The sequence below is a fragment of the Hydra vulgaris genome, chromosome 06, assembly GCF_038396675.1.
Source record: "Hydra vulgaris chromosome 06, alternate assembly HydraT2T_AEP".
Lineage (NCBI taxonomy): Eukaryota > Metazoa > Cnidaria > Hydrozoa > Anthoathecata > Hydridae > Hydra > Hydra vulgaris.
This window is the reverse complement of record NC_088925.1, coordinates 37,320,079-37,348,055: the sequence shown is the minus strand read 5'-3', so window position 1 is coordinate 37,348,055 and position 27,977 is coordinate 37,320,079. Positions and strand designations below refer to the sequence as shown.

General features: G+C 28.5%; 1 protein-coding gene across 3 annotated transcripts; it reads right to left on the bottom strand.

The window, feature by feature from the left end:
• Positions 1-11: 11 nt before the first annotated feature.
• Positions 12-27,105, bottom strand: LOC100208662 (rho GTPase-activating protein 11A). 3 transcript variants are annotated; one of them, XM_065800043.1, is made up of 10 exons: positions 26,949-27,105; positions 26,653-26,750; positions 20,286-20,382; positions 19,291-19,861; positions 18,634-18,777; positions 17,474-17,567; positions 13,963-14,084; positions 3,933-4,215; positions 866-920; positions 12-547 (listed from the first exon to the last, which is right to left on the bottom strand). In XM_065800043.1, the coding sequence occupies exons 1-10, from the start codon at positions 27,060-27,062 to the stop codon at positions 260-262; spliced, it is 1,866 nt and encodes a 621-aa protein (XP_065656115.1). In that variant the 5' UTR covers positions 27,063-27,105; the 3' UTR covers positions 12-259. The 3 variants fall into 3 exon arrangements, with proteins under 3 accessions (XP_065656115.1, XP_065656117.1, XP_065656116.1); XM_065800045.1 differs by having other exon boundaries at positions 4,052-4,215; XM_065800044.1 differs by lacking the exon at positions 12-547 and having other exon boundaries at positions 3,928-4,215.
• Positions 27,106-27,977: the final 872 nt, after the last annotated feature.

The window sequence follows — 27,977 nt, the reverse complement described above, 5'->3', positions numbered from 1 at the left end:
CAATTGAAAAGTATAAAGAAAATTTTTATTTCAAAATTATATACTATATGTACAACCTTTTTCTATTATGAATTCGTCCATAATAAAACATTATCGTGTAACTTTTCTACATCAATTTGATGAAACATTGAAAAGAAAAATAACTTTAAACGTACACCAGGTTACAAAAACTACTATGTTATTTTAACCAAAAAACTATCGGTAACTTGAGCAAAAGCAGTTGCCGGATTTTAGGAAAAAAATGTATTTTAAAAATACATTAAATAAAGTCTACAACTGGTCTTCTAACTCTTACATGAGGTGTTATCGAGTATGGGGTTGCAGGCTTTTTATTATCTGTCGATATAGAGCGGCGAATTGTTCGAATTACAGGCGTCAATGACCATCTGTCATTTGTTTTTTTCGTAAGATCTGTATCTGATTTGTTTATTGGCGAATATTTTGCAGAAAGTGGCGCCGAGGAACTTTCACTGGACAGAGAGCTTGTACCGCTCAAGTCCATAACTGTTTCACTTGCGACTAATGCAATGTTGCATCCAACTCTAGCCTAAAATTAAAACAAATTAAAATAAAAACAAAACCTTAAAAAATTGTAATAATTACCATTACCGATAGTTTCAACACTAACAATATTTAATTAATTTCAACTAATCACTAACAACATGTTATAAACAATTATAAGAATAATATATTAAAAAATATGATTAGTGAACAAAAATAAAATTAGTAGAAAAACAAGTAGTAAACAAAAACACAATTCGTTAAAAAATCAACTGTAAATAATCGAAGTAAAACTAACTATGAAATATTGTTAAAACAATGTATAAAATGATAAAAAAATTAAGAATACAAAAAATCAACCTACAATAGAACTTTTGGAACTCGTAAGGTCTGGAGTTTTTGGTAGCTGGCGCCGAGGCCTACATGTACAACGTTTAAAAAATTTCAATATTTTAAATATATATAATAATTGTATATATATATATAATAATTGTATATATATATATATATATATATATATATATATATATATATATATATATATATATAAAATATAAAATATATATATAAAATATATATATATATAAATATAAAATATATATATATATAAATATATATATATAATATATATATATATATATATATATAAATATAAAATATATATACACACACACACACACACACACACACACACACACACACACACACACACACACACACACACAAATATATATATATATATATATTTAATTTGTGCCACTTTAAAGTAATCCCATATATTATCCTCAGATATAACGCACTTATGTCAACGCTTTTTCAATTCCTCAGAGCAATTCTGATAAGCACTTTTTAGCCTTAAACTCTTCTAGTGATAGAGTCTTTATCTCTTCAATCATTGTAAAGCATTTGACTTTTCATAGACCTTTTCAGTATTGAACGAAGGAAATACTCACAGGGAGCCAAATCAAATGAATATGGTGGCTGGGTCATTATTGTGGTGCTCCCAAACAACAATGAGTGAGCAGGTGCATATTGTTATCATTCAATTCATGGCTTTAGCATCATTATTGTGATGCAAAAGCCACGAATTGTTTTTCCACAAACTTGGACATTTTTTTTTGTATTGCTTGGCTCATTGAAGACTGTACAAACTAGTGGTAAGAACTCCAGATGCACTGCTACGCCGCAGTATTTGAAAACAGAAAACAACCCTGTGATTTTTGATTGAATGTTCTTTTCTTACTCTTGGATACTTTCATTGGAATGATTGGGTTTTGGTTTTGACATCATAACCATATCCCCATGATTCATCACCAGTTATGATTTTTTTGAACAAATCATTGATGACATTCAACAGCTCCTGAGTGATACTTGTGTGATGGTTCCTTTGGTCCATATTTAACAGTTTTCAAACAGATTTTGCTGACACACGTCTTATGCCCAAAATATTTGAAAAATGGCATGGCATAAACCAACTGATATGCCAACATCCTCAGCAACATCTCTAACAGTAGTTCGATAATTACTCAAAACAATTTTTTACTACTTCAACATTTTCATCTGCCGTTGATGTGCTGGGACACCTAGAGAGAGGTCTTTTTGGCCATCTTGGAAAAACCTGTACCATTTATAAATATTTTTTATCATAGCAGATTCATAGTATCCCACTGTCAACATTTTAACATTTGGAGCATTTAATTCCATTTTTTACACAAAGTTAGATGGAAATTCTTTGATCCATTTTTATAAATAACAAAAAATAGCCAAGCACACCAAAACATGTGTAATATTTTAATTTATAAATAAAAAACTTAATAAGCTATACTCTTGAAACTATAAACGAACTTTTGGTGTCTACAAACATAACAAAACTTAAAATCAAATGTGTATTGTTTGCAATACATATTTGATTGTTCAAAAGTATGTTCAAAATGAAGTTCAAAAAGTAAGTCACTTTATTTTTAGAACATGCTTTGTATTTATTATAAATTTCCAGCCATCATTTAAAAAAATTGTATGCTTTTGGGTGCTGTTTTCTAATAATTTTGCATCCTTTTACATCTCTTATAGATTTTCAGTTTACGGATGTTGATTATGTCATTTTGAATTTCAAGAAAAACTAACTAATGTCTATAGAATTCATTATAACACGTGTAAAAAATGTTTGAAAATTTTTTATTAACTATTATTAAACACTATCAAAACATAATTAAAAATATCTTTAAACTACTTTAAATAACTTAAATATTAAAATAATAAAATATGTCTGCTTAACAAAATCAAGTATTAAATCAAGTGTTTACATCTTTTTTAAGAAAAAAAAGAGTTTTCTTTCAGTTTTTAAAACCAACACTTTCCTTTTACTTAAGAATAAAAATCAAGCAAGACTGTCATGATGCCAAGCTTACCTTAGCTATCAACTTTGACAATCTTGCCTTGGTTGCAATGGTTCTGGTGTGCCGCATCAAACATATGTTTTTTTTTGCTTTGGGTTTGCAAGTTCGATTTTCATTGCTTGTAATAATCTGATTCAAAATCAAAATCTTTCTATGCAAAACGCAACATTGTCTTTTATAAAAAAAGAAAATTGCAAAATGCAACATTGTCTTTTATAAAAAGAAAATCGAGTGCCACATTTTCATGTGGTACTCAATTTTTGTGACTTACTTGAATGTTAACAATTTCTGTTAATGTGCAACTATGAGTAGTTCAGACTTTTGTCATTTTCTCAAAAAAAATTTACTCAGACTCAAAACCGAAGGGTATGTTACAAAAACTGCATTAAAAAAAAGTTGCGATTAACAGCTGAAGCCTACATTCCCTTGATATTTGGTAAGTGGCTAATTTATATTTTAGTTAACTGTAAATTTTAAAAAACTTTACTTTTAATTCTAATGATTTAAAGTAAATAAAAAATTTGTTTTTACACAGTAACAACTTTTTAAAGAATTTGAGTTTTTAAAAACTGAAAGCAAAGAAAAATTTCTTATATTTTATTTGAATAACTAAAAAAAATGTTTTCACATGCACCATAACATTCAATAAAAATGATTTGAAAAATCCATGCTTTTACATGTTTTGTGCACCCATATAAATGTATGATCTGCATACTTTGTATGTTGATTTGGAATCATTATCATGATTCTTATTTGTCATGATTTCTATTTGTTATTTGTCCCCTCTAATTGACCTTACTTCACCTTCCGAACCCTGCAAGGCAAAACCAGTCAATTTTGGTGATTAATGATAAATGACATAAACTATTGTTTATCTCATTTATCATTAAGGTAAAAATAAATATTTGATAGAAAATCTAAAATTTTTTCAAAATTTTTAATAAGCGTTAATAATTTATAAGTTGCAATAATTTTTAAAATGTACAGTAAAATTGAAAAATAATGGCCAGATGAGGCCTATATTGCTGACCTCACCTGGCATATTTCTCACGCCTTTTTTCCAAGGACGAAGTCCTCCTTGACACCCTTACATGTGGTTTTTGAGTAGAACGACTTAGCTTTGGCTGTGGTAATAACCTAGGTGCATCCCTAACCTCATGATGTTGATGTAATGTAACACCACTAATGCTGGATTTTGATCGTGCCAAACTAGACACAGCAGGAGCAGGTCTTCGAATTTCTTTTGATTTTACTTGAGAAAGATCAAACTTAGATGGAAGTACAGTAGCATTATCTCGTACACGTTCATTCTTTGTTGCTTAAAAAAAAAAAACACTAATAAATAAAAAGTTTACAAATAAAAACACTTTTTATTAACTCATGATATAAAATTATTAAAAACGAGAGACTTATAAATATTATAACATTATTATAAGTAATAAAAACCCTGTCGAAAAAATATGCATTTTTATTTATATAATATCATATATAAAAATTTGTTTAATAACTTAAAAAATTTTGGGTATCCAGAAAACTGGGCAGAAAAAAAATTGCCTACAGTTAAAGCAAAAATTAACACAATGAAGAAAATATTGTTGATCCAAGCTTTTAACTAAAGTGTCACATACAAGATGTTTAAAAAAATAACAAAGATGTTTTAGTTTTTATAAAAATAATTTAAAAAAAAACCTTTTATGTTTTTTAATTTACTTTATTGCTTTTATATTTAATACACTTTTAAAAAATTGATAATAAACATCTGGCATACAACTGGAATCAATTTTAATAATATATTCAAAAATGAGTATTTAGAAAATGACTGTCATTAAATTCAGACGAAGTGATACAAATGATCCTGTTTTTTGTAATCTCCAAAGCTTCTCTAACTTTCCTTTCAAATTTATTACCAGGTAATGCTAAAACTTTTGTGTAGGTAAAACTAAATTCTCTATTAGGACTAATGTATTTTCATAAAACAATTTTTAGCACAGTAAAAATCATGTTTTTAAACCCCTTCCCAAAAAGTTTTAACACTGCACATTAGTTTATACCTGGTTGGCTAAACTAAAAAATTTTGAACCTATTAGCGCTGCTTTAAATGATTGTTGTATAAGATCATATTGTATTTATTAAAATAACAGCCACAAATGTGATTTACAAATCTGTGGAAAAAAAAAACATGTCCATGTCATAAAAACTACTTTTTATTTGTTAAATTACAGATATATAAGTCAAATATCTCAACTTTACAGCTCATCACATATTTCTCAGGATGGTCTGTATTAGCATTCTGTTGAAAACTATAATAAAGCTTCTGAGATTACTAACTATTAGAACATCTTTCTTGTCACACCAGGAACAACTGAGTTTCACTATGAATTTATAAATATTTTTAGTTACAAAATAATTATTTAAAAAAAGCTATATTACTTATTATTATTTCTTTTTTATTATCAGAATTACAGTTGAAGCTTGGCAGCTAACACTGGTAGATTACATTTTTTTAAATATCATTAAAGTATATTATTACAAGAGTAAAATTTAATTTCAGAGTTTTTTATTTTACAAAACCATAAACACAACCACTATCCCCCCATCACGAATGTAGCGGCATTCTTTTGCAGTAGAAGGCTATAAGATAGTTGATGTATGCATTAAAGCCCCCCTGGCAGCAGGCTATTTTAGAGTGACATCAAAGATGTTATCTAAACACGCATTTATAGTTGTATACATACACTTCTGCTTGGTTGTCTTTAATTTTCCCCCTAAAATGTCAACTTTATGTTTTTTTTAAAAAAAATTAATTTAAATGACTGGAAAAAGTTTAAAAACTTTAAAAAGTTTTTTTTAATATTTGATAGACTCCCTTGCCAACGAAACCTTAAGTCAATGTAGCAACACTCGTTTAATTGTTTACCAATTATCAGTAGATGTAGCAGCACTCCTTTCATGTTTACTTGTTTCTCAGTCAATGTAGCAGCAGTCCTCGCATGTTCTACCTATTTATTTATCTAAATATTGAAACAGTAAAAAATAAAAACATTCAGAATGTAGTTGTTTAAAAAAACAAAACAAAAAACATTCTGTATGTTTTTAAAAACATACCAGTCATTTTTTTGCACTTTCAAGGTTTTTTAAAAAACAATCAAATTTAAATAGTTTCCTCAATTAAATTTAATGGTTTTGACATAAACTGTACTTAATTTTGTCTTTTTATCTGACAAAGAGTAGTAAAGAGCTAATTTTACAACAAACAGTAATTTTATAACCTTAACTAAAAGAATATATATATATATATATATATATATATATATATATATATATATATATATATATATATATATATATATATATATATATATATATATATATATATATATATATATATATATATATATATATATATATATAGAGAGAGAGAGAGAGAGAGAGAGAGAGAGAGAGAGAGAGAGAGAGAGAGAAAGTGTAGAAAAAGAGAACTAACAGTGATCACAAACAATACAAAATAAAAATAAATAAGGTAAACAATTTTGATTGTCCAGAAAGCGAGTTGGAAAGTTGACTATTTGTGATAGAGATTGCAAAAGTTGAGGGCCTTAACACCTGCAGAGTTACTAACACTAGAACCAAGCCATTCAGAGTAATGAGTATATAAGTCACCAGTAATAACAATATTGGCTGAAGAATAAAGAGAAAGGGCATGGTCAATTTGATTAGAAATAACATCAAAAAGAGTGCAGTCTTTAGATAAAGGAAAGCAATATTGAACAAAGAGAAAAGTGAAGTGGTGCTGAACAAAAGCACATAAAAGAATTTTCTGTTAATAGGTCTGAAGAATTCAAACTTAGTTTCCTGACAAATGGGTGAATTTTTACAAATGTAAATGCCTAGGCCAAGCATGTGACTATTGGAGTCTTTACGAATTAAAGGAAGACCATCAACACTAAGATCACAAGATGAGACAGCAGAACATAAATTAGAGTTACAAAGAGCAAGTAGATCTGGCAAACTCTGCAAGAGATAAAATTCAAAAGAAGAAAAGTTACTTTGAACACAACAAATATTAGTGAATGATAGATTTAGATAACTTAGTGATGATGATGGTTTAGCTGTAACCTCATTAGGAGATAATAGAATGAGTGGCCTAGTCATAAAAACAGATCAAAACCCATGCAATAAGTTTTGATCTGTTTTTGAGACTAGGCTACTCATGAGACACAATCAAAACCCATGCAATGAGTCAAAAAGATCCAGCATTCAACCTCCTAAACCGGAAATTAATGTATCATAAATTTATCTACGCCAGCCTAATAGATGAAGAAGGAAAGCAAAGCTGTTCAACAAATAGAATCTGTTTATCCTTAAGTTTTTGCCTAGGAGGCCTTCTACAAGACAGTAGCCGGATACATTTAACATCTGCCCAAGATGAGTATTTTAATTGAGACACCATCTATAGTCTTTACTCAACCAAGAGCCCCAAGGCAGGGAGCTCGTGGTTGCAATTTAATTTAAAGAAGCTCAGTCCACCAAATAGCTCTTAATTCTGGCCTATCGAAAAATATTGGGACATTGGCAAAAAATATTTGTGTAAGATATGCGAGACTTTTAATTCAGAACATGATTTGCTGAAGACATGGTCAACCATAAGTAAGAAAATGACAACAACAGTTATGAAGAAGTTAATGAGGGACATTAACTTCTGCAGAAATGTATTATAATTTTTGATTATCAAAAACTTGTTTATATTAATCAAAACACAAAAAATAAAAAAAATACATGAAACTAAAATAAATTATACTTGATTTATTTGTAATTATACCTATGGTCTTATTAAAATAAAATGGCCCTAAGCTTTCTAGAATTTGATTATCTATAAATTTATAAGTAATTTTATATCCTAAAGGACTCATTTTTTTGGAAAAAATATGATTAATTAATTTGTCAAAAAATAAATTATTAATAAAAAATAAATAAATCTTTTTATAATAATTGATAAAAACATTGTTTCAAGTTTCACGGAAAAAAACACATCTAAACTTTTTCAGTATTTGTGTTAATAAGATATATATTATCACGGAAAAAAACACATACTGAAACTTTTTAGTCCCTGTGTAATAAGTTCTCGACCACGAGGTAATCCACTGTTATTCAGAGTGGTAGCCCTCTTACCAAATATAAAATATCAGATTGAGCAATTTGTAAATCATTGATGATAATGACTACACCATATTCAACTGACCAACTTGCAGCTCTAGCAGCCAACTGGCCAGGCCTTGGTCAAGGTAACCATTCAGCTGCTTCTCAAAAGCTTGATGCTACGATATCAAAACTAATAGCCACAGTCAGCATGCTTCTCACCCGTGTATCTGTTCTTGAAACTGAAAATATTACTCTAAAAGCAAATCTTTTTCAACAGCCAAAGTCAGCATCTCCGAGCTTGACCACAACTCTTAACTGGGCAAGCGCAGTCAAGCACGGTTCAGAAGCCAATAAAGCAATTATCACAGCAGTCAACGAAAATGCTAAAATTGTAGAAACAAAATCAAAAAGAGCTATAGTTATCGGTCTTCCAAAATCCTTTGACAATAATCAGAGGCTAATTTCAGTTCAAAGTATGCTTAAAAAACTTAACTATAATGTTGCTTTTAAAGTTGTTGGGCATTTCACAAAAAAGATCAACAGCACCACCAGTTTAACTACAATAGCACCTGAACCAAATGAATTGATCATCATTGAATTTGACTCGAATGAGCACCGCAATGATCTCTTATCTAATGCAAAGCGACTTGCCTCAATAGATGAATTAAAATCTGTCTACATTCGCCCAGACCGTACACCTCTTGAACAAGAAACATTCAACAACTTGAACAAAAAGCGTGCTACAGAAAATGCAGAACTATTGGCAAAAGATTTACTTGACAAACCCTTTCGATTTGTTATCCGCAGCGAAAAAATCAAATGCATTGACACATCCAAAACAGTCAACATCAATGGAAGAGAGAAGAATCCATTCCTCAAATGGAAATCAGCTGCTGAAGCCATTCAGTCGCTCTCAACATCTCACTAGTTCAACATTCTTTAACAAGGCCAGCTCTTCCATCAAATTATCTCATCTTTCGTGCTTCTACACCAATGCAACCTCCCTCAATCCAATAAAACTCATCGAACTGTCCTTACTTGCAGAAAACAATTCTTTTGACATTATTTTTATCACCGAGACATGGTTCAATGACCAATCAACTCCCTCTCTTCAGAACTACAACCTCTATCGTTCAGACCGTCGCAACCAAATCGGAGGAGGTGTAGCTATATACATAAATAGTAAAATCATCTCAAACAAAATAGAGGAATCCCTACTACACAAAGATTTTATTCCCTACTATTCAGAACAGTTATGGGTTGAACTAAAGCTTTTGAATGAAACTCTGCTCCTAGGCTGCATTTATAGACCTCCATCCTCCGGTATCGAAGCCTTCTCAGAGATTTCAAGTGCTATTTTCCATGCCAAAACTTTAATATCGACTAAAAAATACAACGGTATCATCATTGCTGGTGACTTCAATTTCCCAGAGATTACTTGGACTTCCAACTCAGTCTTTTCCTCTAGTAAAATTGGTCTCAGTTCTTCATTTGTCTCTCTTTTTCAAGATTGTCATCTTCACCAAATCGTCACTGTCCCTACTTTCAAACCTGCTAATTGCCCTATGACAAAGACTCTTGATCTCATCATATGTGACTCTTCATATCGTGCTAGCGAAATCAAAATCGGTCCTCCTCTCGGTTTGTCTGATCAATATCATTGCACTATCAACTGGCATTACAAACTGGCTTCCAGCATAAAATTACCACGTTTCAACAGCTCTAAATTTATATACAAGCATGGTAACTACGAAAAAATCAACAAAGAATTCAATAATGTTGACTGGTCATCTATTTTTAAAGACTTAAATGTAGAACAATGTTACCAACTTTGGCTCAACAAATACAATGAATGTTGTCTTCAATTTATCCCTCGTATGCCAAACAAACCATCCCCCAAAAAACAACCATGGATGACAAAAGAACTATTATCTCTTATTCGTCTTAAAAAATCGCTATGGGCTCGTAACGTCAGTTCAAAATGGAAAATCACATCACTGGTTGGGGAATATAGGGAAACTAGAAAGTTTGTTAAAAAATTAAGTCATTCTTCTCTGAAATCTTTCGAAATTGCCCTTGCCAATGATAAGCGTAATCCTAAAAGACTGTTTTCATACATAAATAGTAAACGCTCTGTAATAAATCAGATCTCATCTATGCGAGTCACCAGTTCCAGTGAGATCATTAGCTCTGACAAAATTACAATAGCCAACTCACTTAACAATCAATTTCAATCAGTTTTCAGCAAAGAGCCATCCAATGACAATCTTCCCCGTTTTGATCGTAGAACTAACACAATCCTCAATAGCATATCTTTTGATACTCTGGCCACTCTAATGGAACTCTCAGCACTAGATATATCTAAATCACTTGGTGTAGATAATGTCAGTCCTCACGTTTTACGCTTTTGTTCTACCTCAATGTCTTCTCCACTTACTCTCATCTTTCAAAAGTCATTTGACAATGGTGAAATTCCAAGCTCATGGTCCAAAGCAAATGTAACACCTTTATTTAAGAAGGGCTCCAGAATCGACCCATCAAACTATAGACCAATATCCCTCACCTCGATTCCGTGTAAAATAATGGAGAAATTAGTTAAGAAGGCAATCATGCAGCATTTAAAATCAAACAATCTTTTATCAGATAGTCAACACGGATTTTTAGAGAAAAAAGCATGCATTACAAATCTCCTTGAAACAATGGACTTCTTGACTGGAAATATAGCAAGAAAGCTACCAGTTGACGTCGTATTTCTGGATTTTGCTAAAGCTTTTGACAAAGTCCCACATCAACGAATGCTTTACAAATTAAAAATGTACGGAATCGAAGGCAATCTTCTCAATTGGATAAAAGCTTTTCTACTCAACAGGTCTCAACGAGTCATCCTTGGCGACACTCAATCGAATTGGTTACCTGTGACAAGTGGAGTTCCGCAAGGATCAGTCTTGGGTCCAATTTTATTTGTTATTTTCATCAATGATCTGCCAGATGTAATAAGCAAAGAAAACAGTTGTAAGATTTACGCTGATGACACTAAAATCCTAAGCATTGTCAACTCACTTGCTGCTCAACTTCAACTCCAATCAGATATTGACCAAATTGTCCAGTGGACTAAATCTTGGCTCATGGAGCTAAATGCAAAGAAATGTAAGGTCATGCACTTTGGCCAAAAAAAATTAACACCTTTCAAGTACTCAATAGAGGAATTAGGCCCTTGTTCAATAACGACTCGAACTACATTGGAAGCAACTACCTCTGAGCGTGACTTGGGAATTCAAATTACCAATGATCTTAAAGCAGGAACCCAATCCATCATTGCCTCATGTAAAGCAAATCAAATGCTAGGCATCCTAAAACACACTTTCCAATCTCGTGATGCTTCTTTATGGAAACAACTCTACTCCACCTACATCCGTCCTTCACTTGAGTTTGCAATTCCAGCTTGGAACCCTCATATGGCGAAGGATGAACGAACTATTGAATCAATACAGCGCAGAGCCACAAAAATACCAGACAAACTAAAAAAGTTAGACTACAAGTCCAGATGTTTACAACTTGGCTTATCTTCTCTTGTTGAACGTCGTAAACGTGGTGACCTCATCCAAAAATATAAAATTATTAATAACATCGACATAGTCAACTGGCACTTTCCTCTCATCACAATTCCACCAAGAGCAAATCACAGAGAAAGAATTCACCGTGAAAAGTACAGCAATAATTTAGCTCGTTTCCACTTTTTCAACAATCGCATTGCCAATGCATGGAATATGTTACCGGATGGAGTAATCGGTTCTCCAACTGTCAACAGTTTTAAAGCGAGCCTCGATAAGCTCTAATGTTACTACAGCTCGCAGCTATCCTTAGTGAAAGTTGCAATATGAGCTTCACAAAAACTAACTATAATCTGACATTCTATGATTTTTATTTTGTCAATTATTTTTACTTTTGTTGTGACAAATATATACTACTACTACTACTACTAAGTTTTATTACATTATTAAATATTATTATAGCTGTAATAATTCCTAATATACTAAGAAAAAAAGGTTTACTAATATTGTAGACCATATTAGGAAAATTGTATTTTATAATTATAAATTGGAACATGTATCCAGAAAAAATAGAAAATAATGTTAATGAACTTAATGAAGCAATAATTTTATAAACACTTTCATGAATATTAGTAAAATTATTTTTATCTTGTTGTGGGTTATTAATGAAACTATAATAAATTAATCTTAAAGAATAAAAGGCTGTAAGAAATACAGCACTAATTCAAACAGAAAAAGATAAAAAATTTGAAAATAATGCTACTTCAACAATTAAATCTTTAGAAAAAAATATGACAAAAATGGTAGTCTTAATAATGCTATAGACCCTATAATTATAAAAATAAATATTATAGGTAGAAAGTTTTTTAAAGCACACTATTTTCTCATGTCTTGTTCATCATTTATAGCATGAATTATAGGTCCTGCGCTAAGAAATAATAATGCCTTAAAAAATTCATGGTTTATTAAATGAAACAGACTTAAGTCATAGAAAGAAAATCCACAAATCATAATCATATAACCTAGTTGACTGCAAGTAGAATATGCTATTACTTTTTTTAAATCATTTTGAACCATTCCTATAGTTGCTGAGAAAATAGAAGTTAAACTTCCTTTAATAGTTATTAAAGTTAATATTGTGGATGTTCAAATACAGGTGACATTCTAATAACTAAAAATATTCCAGCTGTGATCATTGTAGCTGCATGAATAAAGCTGAAACTGGAGTAGGTCCTTCCATTGCGTCAGGTAACCACATGTGAAAGCCTAATTGAGCAGATTTTCTTATTGCATCTATTAAAATGAAAAATAATGGAATATAAAGATTAGGAAAATCATTAGTAATGGAAATTATAAATATGTCATTGAATTCAAAAGACCCAGTAAAAATTCATAAATATATTATTCCAATCAATAATCCAATGTCTCCCATTTTATTTATAATCATTGCTTTTATTGCCAATTTATTAGCTTGTATTCTGGTATACCAAAAATTATTCAATAAAATGAACATAATCCTACCCCTTCTCATCCTATAAAAAGTTGAATTAAGTTTGAACATGATATTAACACTATCATAAAAAAAGTAAATAAAGATAAATAAAAGATATAAATCTTGGTAAGTAAGGATCACTTTCCATATAGGAATAAGAAAATAAATGAACAAAAAATGAAACAGTAGTTACTAAAACTAACATGTTAATAGTAATTAAATCAAATTTTAGATTAAATAAATTATTTGCTGCAGTCCAAGTGTAGTATCTGTTTTTATTTCAGCTCTGAACTATCTCTCAATTGGTTACGGTGTTGTTAGAAAGCAGAAACAGCACAAGATTTAAACCATGACAATGGATAGAGGTTCTTGGCATAGTTGCTTTTTTAATGTATCCTTCTACATTGGGAAATCTCGAAGCGATCTGTTCACTCCAGACGTTAAATGGAGATAAACCATCAAGTTGGCCCTGCTCCGCTTTGGCTGAGTGGCAAAAAACCCTTAAGTGGGCCATAACAAACCCTTAAATGGGCCAAAACATGGAGTCTCGACTCCCAAATAATAAATATCTGGAACAATATGGCTCAGTAAAACCTTAAGGATCACAATGTGATCCTTAAGGCATTATATTTATATATATTTATCAAGTTTATATTTATAATTTTTTCTTGATTTTAAGGATCTAATTTTCTTAATTAATTTGATCTTGAGGTTTAAATTAAATCTTCCAAAACCAGCTACTTCTTAATCTTTTTACTGTTTGCCTCAAATAATTGCTTAAAATTTTTGCGAAACAACAAAAAAAATCTTTTCTTCAAACATAACATGGTTAAAAAAAAAATTGGCTTTTTTTATTTTGATTGACTAAAACATAATAACTTACTTTGTTCAGGTTGGACAGGAAGTAAATGACGTCTAGGGGTAGCAGCCACTTGATTTGACATTGACTTAAATGTAGGCGCAGATATTTCAATAACTTCATATGCTTTTTTTGATAAACGCGGGCTAATATAAAAAAATAAATAAGTTGCAATTTTATTTTTCTTTAACTATGGTTAATAAATTGCTTCTTATATTTCTATTTTATTTGACATTTTTTAACCTAACATTTTTTAGGAAAATATTTAGTATGGAAATTTATTAAACAACTGTCTGGTAAGTCTTCGAAAAGATTTTGCTGGGTAAATCTTCAAAAAGATTTTACTTAAGGTAGGTGGTGAACACAAAAGCAGATGATAGAACACAAAAGTACAAGCAACTTAATTAGTGGTTGCTTGCAGCCTTGTTCAATGTGAACAAATTGACTTTGAATAAGACTACAAGCAACAATTAAGTTGGGAGAAAGTTGGGAGTGAAGCATGCTTGAGCAGCAACCATGGTAGCGTTATTAGAAAAGAAAAAAAAAATCAAAGTTGCACAATAGAACCTTAAGACTATAAAAATTTAAACTAAAGTTAAAAAAAATGAATATAGTAAAACAAATAATCTGTTAAATATTAATATTGAACTTAACAATGCTGCTGTCATTACTCATTTGTGCATGTTTGACATAAGACTCATGGCAGCTATTACACCTGAGTTAATAACGAGAAAGAGTTGCAGCTCTTTTGTTATCAAAGAAAGTGCACGCTATACATAAAACTTAAGCTTCAAATTATGTAATGTTAAAAATTATATCAAGTTTTACAATTTTACTTTTACTTAAAAACTGCATAGCATCATTATCTCCTTAGTTATAATTTATAGCATTTATTTGCCATTTTATTAAGTTGAAGTTTTTTTGCTTAAAGTATTAATGTTAAAAACTGTTTGTATTGCATGCCTAAGTGGCTGTAGTGGTTAGCTCGCCGATATTTAAAAGTGCATTGTTAAAAACATCAAACATTGGGAGAAATTTGTTGCGCATAAGTCATGATAGAGATATTTATGATATTAATGTGTTTAAGTTATTAGTTGTCTGCGTGTTTAACACACAATAAAGAGACAACTTTCTTTCTTATAGGAAAAAAGTCTTCGCATTCAAACTTTTAATAATTAACGGGGCAAGGATCTTAATAAGCTGTGGATGGTCTGAATTAAAAAATTAATAAAAACTAATTAAATTAATTTTCTTAAAAACTAAGAAAATTCTTAACAATTGTGAAAATTCTTAAGTATTAGGAAATTAAAAAATTTAGAAATTTAAATTAAGTCTTAATAAAGAACAAAAAATAATAAGCACAACCCCATTTTTTTAAATAGAATTTTATAATTTTACAATAAGAAACTTATAAACCATCAGATTTATTTGATTAATTTGAGAGTATATTTATTTTGCTTAATCAATTAGACTATTTTGAGAGTATATTTATTTTTTCAATCTTATTTAAGTTGCATTTTAGTTCAATTATTAAATAGTATAAAACTAATAGAGTGTGCGATTTACAATTTATTCTTTCCAATTTTTTTTATAGTTTTAAAATTTAAACTTTTATTTCAAGTTTTTTTATTTCAATAAGAAGTTATAAAGTATTGAACATTAATCATTAACTCAAAACAAAGATTTTAAACAACTATATAAAGTATTTTAAGGGTAAAGTCCATTATTCTGCAGATTTTTAAGTCTATTTCCACATGTTTTTAAACTTTTTATACAGATTGCAAATAATCAACACACCTATATCTCAGTCTTCTCCATTAAAAATTCAATGCCAGCGCACAAAAAAGCGTTGGCAGGATGATTATTTTTATGTTAGCCAACGCAATTTAAAAAAATCAGCAATATTTTTTTTTTGTATTGACGATTTGGACTCCAAAATTTTCTTTTAAAGATATTTCAAGTCCAATTACTGCTTGATTCAATCCATGTATTGCTGGTGTCATTGGACAAATTGGTTTTTCAATAAGTTGCAAATGATGTTGTGTTGATTGAGATAGTGTGTTAAGATTTTTATTAGATTGAGTTTGTTTAAGTTGAGCTTGTGTAGGTTGAGTTTGTGGTGGTTCAAATGTTTTAGCAATTTGTAATTTGGATTTATCAATTTTGCTTATACCAAGTGGAAATAAATCTCATATGGAAGTAAACTGTATTTGGAAATCCTCTAATTACTTGTAGTCATGTAAATACTTAAACACTGTTAAAAAGTTTGGCTTGAAGCTAAACAAAACTTTCTTTTGATAAATTGCTGCATAATGTACTTATAATGCTGTTTGCATAATGTAGGCATAATGCTGTTGTAATAATTTTTGCCCTTTTTGACATGATAATATATATATATATATATATATATATAATTATATATATATATATATATATATATATATATATATATATATATATATATATATATATATATATATATATATATATATATATATATATATATATATATATATATATACTCCCACATCTAATGTTTAAAGTATGTGGGAGAAGTGAGCAGGTAAGCATATTAACTTAATTTTATTCTTAATGCACGTTAATGCAACTTGATATGTTACATGTGTGTTATGACCATCCAATAATAACACATGTGTACCTGGAGTTTTTTTAACTGTTAGTATAAATAATTCATCCAGCCATTGCATAAATTGATTATGTTGCTGTACCAGACCCTTTACACAATTATTTACATGATTTGACAAGGTATCTTTTGAAATATTGTATGTTTGAGATGCTTTGAATAAACTTATTTCACCATTATTTATTTTTCTAACTGCCATACTTATTTGCTCCTTAGAGTATTTTTTTTGTTGAGTTTTTTGTTGATAAAGTTTTGGCATTTCGAATTGGTTTTGATTTTGTTAATTGATTTAAATTGATTTAAATTTGAACAGGAAATAATTATAAGTAAATTACAGTAAAGAATAAGAAACAATAATGAGAGAAAAAGATAATTATTTAAAAGTTAGAAAGTTAATTAAATTAAAAAGTTAAAAAGTTAATTAAATAATTAGATGTGAACAATAGCTAAGTGTGAAAGTTATTAGCGCTCAGTTTTAAAAATTATCATATTTTTACCTTTAAAAATTTTTTTTTTTAATTTTCAAACTTCATTAAATAAAAATTTCTAATTTTTTTTTAATCTAACTTTAAAAATTTTTTTTTAAAGATATTCATTTCCTTCAAGTCCATAAGATTACTAATTTAGGGAATGCAGCTTTTTTTTTTTAATTTTTAATTGCTCTATATCCAAAATTATCTCTATCCCCCCCCCCTCCTTTTCCTCACAAACCATGCGCTCTACCACTACATCATTACCACACCATGATTTAAATTGTTTAGTTGCAAAATGTTTTTCAAAGAAGTCTGAATCGATTCAAAACACATTAAATTATGTCTTAAAGAATGCATGTTTTTTTGTACTATAATTTTAAAATAAAAAAACTTTTTTTCAAGAACAAGATTGTATTACCTTTTTCTTACTGGACTCATACCACCTTTGCAACTGCTCCTTCGTTTTACTGACTTTCCACTAGACTTTGTAAGACTTTGAAGATTGCTTTTACCTATGATTATTGATATAGATTAAAATGTATATGCATTAACTTAATATATTTTAAATAAAGTTGGTTGGCTGTATATAAAAATTAATATGAAACAAATCGCGTTCATTTGACAAGTCCAATGCAAACACTTCATTTAAGCTTATGCTGTTTAAAAAATTAATTTTAAAATAACTATTTTTTATTTAACTTCAAAAAGAACTAAAATTTCAATGCAAAACTCTTTATAGAAGAGCTTATTTTTTGTACATAGATACTATTGTTGATTTTACATAGATACTATTGTTAAGTAATTAATAATGCTATTGTGCTAAGGGTCGATGAGTAATTAGCAAAGTTCAATATTTTCATCTGACATTATTAACTATCATGTCAATGATCAAATGGATTATGATATATATATAGATAAGATAAATGAAGAAAATTGGTAGAACAACTTGAAAAAAATTGTAATAGATGTTATAAAGAGGGTGACTGGGAAAAAAGCAAAAAAAGCTAAAAAAATTAAAAGAAAGATTTGAAAAGCTGGAGTGATGAGAAGTCGTGCATTTTAAAGCTAAGTCAATAAATTTATACTTAATTTAGTTTTTTTAAATATATTCATCCTCCAGAGGTCAAGAGAGGCCATTATATATATATGTGTGTGTGTGTGTGTGTGTGTGTGTGTGTGTGTGTGTGTGTGTGTGTGTGTGTGTGTGTGTGTGTGTGTGTGTGTGTGTGTGTGTGTGTGTGTGGGTGTGCATGCGTGTGTGTATACATATAAGATTTTTTCTCATTTTCTTTCTCATTTCATCAATTTCAATGGATAGAAAAACAAGTTGAACTTAGTACCTCCAAGGATGTAGTGTATTAGAACTCCATTCTTTACATTTGCGAAACAAAACGATTACCACTACACCACTAATTTCATCTACAGAGCGCTCTACCACTACACCACTATGACATGTTTTTTTTAATAATATATTACACAAATAATGTATGCTTAAATAGTATAGAAGATATTCTTAATATATTACGTTATTAGTGTATGTTTGAATAATATAGAACATATTCTTTATAAGTTTATTACTATTTACTGATATATCGTCAGCTGAGTTTCTTTTCTTTAAAGAACCTGCTTTGATAGGACCAGCGGATGAAACCTTTTGACTGTTAGAACGTAAATGCTTTGCAGGAGAGTTTTCATTTTGCTTAAAATTACGTCGAATGAAACCTATGGTAAAAATTTAAAAGTTTAATATTATTACCTGCAATATTTAGTGATAACAATAATCATTTAGTGGTAACAATAATCATTTAGTGATAACAATAAGTTATGAGAAAGAACTTTTTTTATTTTTTAAGAAAATAAAAAAAGTACTGAAAATAAAAACTGAAACATCACCTAAAAAAAAAGTTGGCACAATATACTTAAGTTAAATAGGACTAATAAACTTAACTACCGCATTTTTTTTTCAACAAAAAAATAATTTCACACAACATTTATTTATCTCTATTAGAAAGAGTTTGATTTATTTACAGCAATTGTAGACATAAAGTTTTAGACATATAAGATTGAAAAAAAAAGTGCCACCTTCGACTAATTAACTCTAATGTTTAGCTTAAGTCAAGTTTTTAATAACTTGATAAAAAATAAGTCTTTTTATTTATTTTTGTCCTATGAACCATTAGCTATTTTAAAGCTATTAAATATTGTAAAAAAAAAAAATCTATGCAAAAGTTTTACCTTTAATTGATTTGCTTCTCTCTCTTTTTTTAGTTGACTTGTATAAAGTTCTACCACGAATGTCACAATTGTTTTCATCAAGCTCGTCTGCAGATGAGCTACAAAACCCTCCTTCATTATTTAATGTTATAGCTTTATTAAACAAAGCATCAGGAACCATTCCAATCAGATGAGAATTTTTAAATAACAAATCAACTACTTGTGTAATGTCTTTCATAGATTTTTCACTATGTTTTTCAACAGATGCAGTTAAATTTGGAGCAAATATTATTGCTAAATTTGTTAGGGTCATTTTTGATTCTAGTGAATGATTAGCAACTTCAGTAATGAACTGTGTAAAATACTTTAACACACGAAGATGCACATCTGGCAATAATAAACAGCAAAGAGTTGCTGCAGATATGGAATCACTTGCATTGTTTAAAGAAACACATTTTACAAAAGAGGGAGTCAATCGGCATGTGAGCAAAGGATCTGGAAGTTCACGAAAAAATGATTTTATAAGAGCAGCAATATCATGTACTTGAACAAAATCGCATGAACAGCAAGAACCTTCTTTCTCTAATATCTCCTATATTAAAAAATATTTACAATATTGTAATACTTGCAATTCCATTTTCTCATTACTAAAAGTTAAATTAAAAAATCCTAATAACAGTTAAACTTATAAAATTATAAAAATTTAATAATACTAGAAAAATAAATATTTTATTATAAATATAAATAAGCCTGGATTGTTTTAACCTCTAATAAATAAAGTTGCCTTGATATTAGAGTACATCTCTGTATAAAACTATATATATATATATATATATATATATATATATATATATATATATATATATATATATATATATATATATATATATATATATATATATATATATATATATATATATATATCAATTTAAAAGCTTCCTTTAAATTTAATATTTAAAATATTTAACATATATATTCAATATCAATTTAATTGACAGGAATGAAATATATCATACCCTGAGAATTTTCTGTCTTCCTACAGAACCAGACTTTCGAAATATTCCTTCAACCTTTAAATGTTTACTCAAGTATTGAAAGCTCTCTATTAGAAATCTAAATTTAACAGAACATAAAATCTTTCTATATATAGAAAAAGTATTATGCATTGAATACAATATAACACTTACTTCTTTTATCCATTTTTTATGGATAAGAGAAGTGTTTACCCACCCCGTCATTATCTATGAGACTTGTGTAAATGTAAAACTGTGTTACATCGTTTTCTGTCTAAGATAATGAATACTAGCAGGGCTCGAATTAATGTAGAAAAATCTAATCGCGAAAACAAAAAAAAATCTTTAAACCCCCTTCGTGTTTTATACAGTTTATAACAATAATACCATAAAATGCATTTAAAATTAAACAAAATAAATAAATAGAATTGTTCTAATTAATAAATTAAAAAATTATCTTCATAAAACTTTAATTTTCATATTTGCGCAAAAACATGTTATATCTATAGACCAAACGAGTAAGATCAAAGCAAAAAAACATTAGAAGCCACCCAAGGCTGTCCTGAAGAGATTTTAAAGGTGAGGGGGGAGGGGTTGATGTGTCTGTGTTTTTCCGATTAAAGCCAAAAAAAAATTTTTTGGCCACTAAACTATGTAAAAATCAAGAAGCAATAGGTTCGAAAAAAGGTGGCCCTGAAGCTACCTTTTTTCGAACCTATTGCTTCTTCTTGATCTAGTGTATTATAAAAAAATTTAAGTATGATTAATTTTTTTAATCAAATGGTTATTAAGTTGATGTTTTCATTCAATTTTTTTGTTCAAATTGTTTTGCAATAAAAAGTGAGAGAAAAAAATTTGGGTTTAATAAGTTGAATTATATTTCCATAAAATTAAGTATATTTAAATTATTTTTTTGGAAACAAATTTTTTTGAATCATTTATTTTTGTTAATTTAAATTTTTTATAATGTAAATTAAAAAATTTAATTTAAATTATAAAAAATAAATTTGGGTTTAATGTTTGCATAATCACTGGTTTAATGTTTGCAAAAGAATGTTTTAATTTAAAAACTATTTTGAAATAATGTGGCCTTTATAAAAAATAATTTATTATTTTATGACCTAAAACTTTTTTCCTCACTTGCACTATCTTCTAAATTTGATATTGTCACTGTAGCTAGATCTATGTTTGACTTTTAGGAAAGATCTTTGCTACTGGGTATTACAAACGTCCCTATAATTAAATTTATAACTATTGTCAGCGAGTGTTAAGTTTGTTTAAAATTTTTTTTTAATTCAGTCTATTTGAATGAGACTAAAATTTTTTGTTAAAATAAATTTCTTTAAAAAACGATTCCAAAAAGTAACTTGCGTTTATAGAAAATGTTTAATCTTGGTATTGCTATAAATAAAATGAAAATTTTAAAAAATGGTACTGTGTTTTTCATACTTCATTCAAGATTTCTTGTTAAAATTTTTAGTTAGAAGTTTATTACATCTTAACAACATTTGAGATATAAATAGAAACATTTATGGCTAACTTTTGCGAGTCCTTGAGTATATTAAATTAAGTAGTTTAGTAACAGATTAGAATAAAACATAACAGATTAGCATGATTTGCGTGACTTAATAACCCTCTAATGAAAAAAACTATACGTATGACCAGGGGTGTGGAGTCGTAAAAAAAAAAAGTACCAACTCCGACTCCAATCATTGATATTTTTAGAGTATGACTCCGACTCCAACTCTGACTCCAACTTTGAAGAATTTTTTTTTTACAAATTTTTGAAAAATTCTTTAAATTCTTTAAATAATATTACGTGATAATGAAAAAAATTTTTTTTTTTGGTCAAGTATATGGAAAAATTCTTTGAATGTTTTGTACATGCATGTGCAATACCAAGAAGTTCTACTGACTCCACTACTAATCTCACGACTCCGACTCCACTACTAATCTCACGACTCCGACTCCACAACTCTCCACAGCCCTGCTTATGACCCCTAATAAAAAAACTATACTTATGACCCCTAATAAAAAAATACTTAATGACCCCTAATAAAAAACTTAGATAAAAATATTCTATAAAGTAAAGTGGTGTAACATTGACACATCTTTAGAAAAAAAAAATTTTCTAGCCTGCAACAAAAAAATTTAGTACTGCCATAAACTGTTAAAAATGTTAATTTTTTGTGTAATATTGATAAATAATTATTTTTGTTGCTGTAGTGCCACTGTCAATATTACCCTCTATCTGGGGTAACTTTGACAGAAGAATGTTTTATGCTTTAAATGTTAAAAATTTATAAGGGTATATGTAACTATACCCTTTACAAACTATATATATTTATAACCTAATAAGGGTAACATTTTTGCACGAGATTCATCAGATGTAAGACATTCCACCAATGTTCTCTTAATTACTTTTCTTTTTTTGCCGCTTTTCACAAGTTGTGTGTGTCAAAGATGTTTCAAAACTTCTAGTTGTTTTCTTGGAGTCATAACTTCCTGTATTTCATCTGAGCTTGTGACTCGCATTGGTATTATATTATTTATTATATATATTATAGGGATTATATTATTTATGTTATTGATTGCCGGTGTAATCTTATTTTGATTTCTATTATTACTTGTGTTAATAACTACACCCGATGTCAGAGGCTCTGCAATTGACAATTTCTCAACAATTATTCTATTCTGCTTTAGTGGAAAAATTCCACAAGTTTCAAAAGGCATTATAGCATTGCTTTGACTGAATGTCCCACTGTCTGCAACCAATATCAGCAATTGTGGAAAAGTTGCTTTATTTAAGTTTTATCTCGTGTTGTACCATAAAAGATTTTCAAACAGTTCCTCCAAGATGTTTTGACTGTCTTGAAAACACCTACATCTAAAAGCTGTAAAATACTGCTTGTATGGGCAGGTAAATAGAGAAGCTCAATGTTGTTAGCAATAGATAAGTCTACAACAGTTTTATGTGAGAGTTGTGTCCTTCAAAATTTAAAAGCTTCAATCCTTCTAATTGGTTTGTTTCAGCAATAAATACCTTTTTAAATCATTCAATGAATTGGGGGATTCCATCCAACCTGAAGGAAAACAGTTGTAACGTGCATTGTGCATAAAAATTGATTGATTGCAGAACAGCATACCGGCACTGTGAAGTTTGTTTTAGTTTAAGTACGGACTATTTAATGTGGATTCTTTAAATTTTTAAAAAAATTTAATTTTCAAACAAATCTGTCATCTACATTAAACATACTTTTTGGCTTATTATGTAGATAAACTTTCTCAATAACAACTAGTTTTTCAAAAAAGTCATTAACTATGTTAACATTGCATGCATACACACGGTTAGCAGGAAGAAATTGTCTAATCTGACGGGTAAGTTTGTTTTTCTATCTCTCATCAAAATCACGCATCCAATCAATTCCAAATTGTAACAATCTATCCCAAAGCCCTAGTCTCCAAGTTTCTGAATTGTATGAACAATCAACATTTTTCTTTTCTTGTCAAAATTATTGGGCACCCAACTTGTTTACAATGCACTTTCTTGCGATGATTAATTAATGTTATTCTACTGATATTGCACATGAATATTGCTTTTCTTATGATGACATTGTTTTCACTCACATCATTAATGGCTTTCTTCATGCCTTCTCAATCATACGATCTGATTTTAAATGCTTAGCATTTAGAAATAACATCATAAAAATACATTTAAAATTATATTATTGTATGGTTTAACTTACCTTATAACTAATGTTTTTCAACATTAAAAAAATTAAGAATAAGGGTCATTCCATACCAAATCATCTAATGGACCCCAGGGTACCACCTCAGACTTTTGAGTATTTTTGATATTTCCAGTATATAAATATTATAATATAAAAATATTATCATATATATATCCAAAGGCTAAAAGTATGTTATAAGATATAGGTCTTTAAATTTTTTTTGGTGATTGTCTTTATATAAAACTTCCACAGTAAAAAGTTTTATAATTTATTACAACTATTTACGCTATTTATTATGCCTGCATAGTTAATATAATTTATCATATTTTTCAAAAAAAGTGTTACTGTAACAGGTTGCTGCAAGCGTTTAACTAACTTTTAATGCATAATTTTGCTTTTTACCATGGGTGGTTACCCTAAGTACGCAAAAGTAACAAAATATTTGCACTGCCTGTCTGTAGGTATTGAACTGTAGCACATTAAAGTTTCCAAAATTTTTTATAATATTGCAATTTTTAGCGACTATGGGGTACAATAATTCAAAAACTCTTTAAAATCAGTCAAAAACACCTGCAAAAATAGATTATTTGGGTGAAAAACTACTAATGTACAAAATTTCAGATAATCACCTATTTTATTTAAAAAATTATGGTCTATCAAAAATCAAAAAAATCTACTGCAAGCTCCAGATACCTAATTTTTTTAAATTTCGGTCAATATTGATTTGACCATTACTTTTGAACAGTTTAGCTAATCAAGCTGAAATTTTCAGGATTGTATTTTTTTTTTTATAAAATCTGTGGGTGATCAAAAATTGAAGCAAATCTGAGGCGGTACTTTCTAAAAACTAGGTGATTTCATATGGAATAACCCATAAGTTTAATTTGTGTTTGCCATATTGTGTCGTTGTTTATTATTTACAATTATGTGGATAAAAATAGCTATATTTGTTCATTCAACAGATTACTGTCGCATTGGTTAAAATAATTTAAACAATAGTCAACTGGTGACTGGTAAAAACATTTAATATCCACTTATCAATGTAACCCTGCATTACCTTACTTATAAGAATGACCAAAAAAATGCTAAATTTAAGAAAAAGTTACAAAAAAATATATATATTTTTAAAGCAAAAACAAACTGCAAAGATGAGAAAAGCAATCTTAATTTGCAATCTTGATACAGCATTAATTTCATGGCAAGACTACAATGATCTCGATATTTGAGCCCTGACTAGATATTATTGACTATACTTGTGGGTTTTTAAGTGAGCATTTTTTGTAGTGATTCTTGGGCTTGTCTTTTGTCTCTGACAAAAGACAAAGTCCAAGAATTTTGTCATGGAAGCTTATGTTTTTTCTTGTTGGTTTAAAATCAAGTCTCTTTTACCAGATGGTAAAACGAGACTTGATTTTGATTGATAATGGTTTTCACCTTTTTGTGCAGCTGCTATTTCTAATTGTAATCATCTCTTTCAACTTTTTTACAACTTTTTTGAAAACAAACGTCTTTTTATTATTGCAAGAAATCAATGTATGAAACTAAGTTTTATTATTCTCAGACTATTAAACCAGATATTTTATCACAGAAGTATTAAAGTCATCGTTAAAGATGAACATTTTTCATATCCAGTAACTTCTGGGATACCACAAGGCTTGATTGTTGGTTCTGTATTATTGTAATCTGCATTGTTTCTCATCTTACACATAATTTATCTTCCAGACTTTATCTTATATATAATTCCTTAATTCTTCCATTCTTAAACCTTCCATAATTTATCTTACATGTAAAGTGGCTCTATTTGCTTACAAAACAATTATACAACCCAGATTATAATTGACTACTGACCTCACAGAAACCATATATACAATCCATTGCAAAGTTAGCATCAATGTTTACCTTTCTTTATCATGCTCACCATTTCCTTACTCCCGATTACATTCTAAAACTCTATAAATCTCTTATTCATTTGGAATACTGTTATAACATTAGGGCTGGTTTTCCTACTGATGCCTTTTCTCTTCTAGCTTTTTTGAAATCTTCAGTTATATTTTTGTAGATTCTATGTGTTTATTATAGAAAATGTTAAAATAAATCAAAAGGAATCAAAAAAACATAAGATTTTTATGTCAAAATGCTATTGAATACTGTATGTAAAACTACTTAAAATAAAAAAAACATAATTTCACTGATTTCTTTTGAAACTTTTGTTATATTTTTGTAGATTCTGTGTGTTTCAGAACTCCAGAACGGAAAATCATTTGACCTGGCATATTCTATTGATTATCTTTTTAGATAATAAGTTTTAAATTTAAAAAAATATAATAAAGTTAAATTTTACTTTATTTTTTATAAAACCAGGGCATATGCTCCTTACCTGTAGTAAATACAGCTTACATAAAAGATAGAAAAATCTGATATAAAAAATCCAATTTAATTTTGGGTAATGTTATTTCCACCTTGTAATTTCTTAATTGTACATACCACTTCTAATTGTACCATTTAATACATAGATACTAGATGCCTAACAATCAGTTCATAACTGTGTTATAACCATCAGTTATTAACTGTGCAGAAACTCTAGCCTACCTTGATTTCAGTCAAGATATAAATACATCTTATATATAAATATTACTTACAATGGAATAGAAAAGTGAACATCATCTTTTATATTTCTTGATGGAACATGAGTTAGTGCATTGCCAAATATTCCAGAACATTTTATAGTATCTAATTCCTTAAATTTATAAATAATGTTATTGAATATGTATAAAGTTAGTATTTATTAAAAGTAATTATTAAATAAATATATTTAAAAAAAAAGTTAGAATTCATACAATTGCATTATTTTAAAAGAATTTAACAAAAAAATGAAAATTTTGATTTTTGACTTTCATATATAAACATTGCCAATATATAAATACTATTGACTCACACGAAGTTTACTGGGTTTATCTTTTGATGTTTTAATAGAAAATTTTTCTTTTAGCTCTTGTCGTACTACTTTTCGTATGGAATCTCTAAAATCCACGCTAAAAATATCTTTCATTATTATAAATATTAACTCTAAACACAAAATACATATCAGTACTTAATAATTTCAACAAAAAAATATATAAAAAAGCAAAATTTTCTTTACACTTAAACATTATGATAAAACATTAATCTAAACACAATTTAACAATATTTGTAAAACATTGATATAATTTAATATTATATATTATTAAATATTATATTGTATAATGTATAATATTATACTAATGTTTTACAAATATAAAATACCGTGTGTGTGTGTGAGAGAGAGAGAGAAAGAAAAAGAGAGAGAGAGAGAGAGAGAGAGAGAGAGAGAGAGAGAGAGAGAGAGAGAGAGAGAGAGAGAGAGTTCAATGCACAGTTTAGTTTTATAATTTGAGAAACATTTTGATAATTTGCTAGATAGCTTAAACAAGTATATACTTTTATTGGTTGATCAATGTTGATTTGTGACTTTTCGTTATGTTTATATATACGACAAGGTCTCTTTAAAGGAGAAAAATTTGACAGTTAAATATACACTAAAAATGGTGACAAATAAAGTTTAAATTTATAAACACAAAAATTAAATAATGGCTCCAAATAAAACAATCGCACGCGATTGGTAGAATTGAAATCAACTACACGTATAATTTAGTGTGCTCAACTAAATACATTCTAAATTTAAAATGAGTTATACTTTCTACTATAGAAACTTTTTTATTTACTTTACTTATTCTATAGTTACTTAATATATTATTACATAATAAATTAAAAAGATATTTTTTTTCTCGTTGTGCAGATTATTTGCTGTTAAAGTTAAAAAACATAAAAGCATTTTCATTTTATTTTTTTTCTTATTTTCATGCAAGATTTAAATAGGAGTTCGTAACTTTGAGCTCCTGAATCCAACATAATGGTTGTTTCCAATCTTTAGGTTCAAGAATACAAC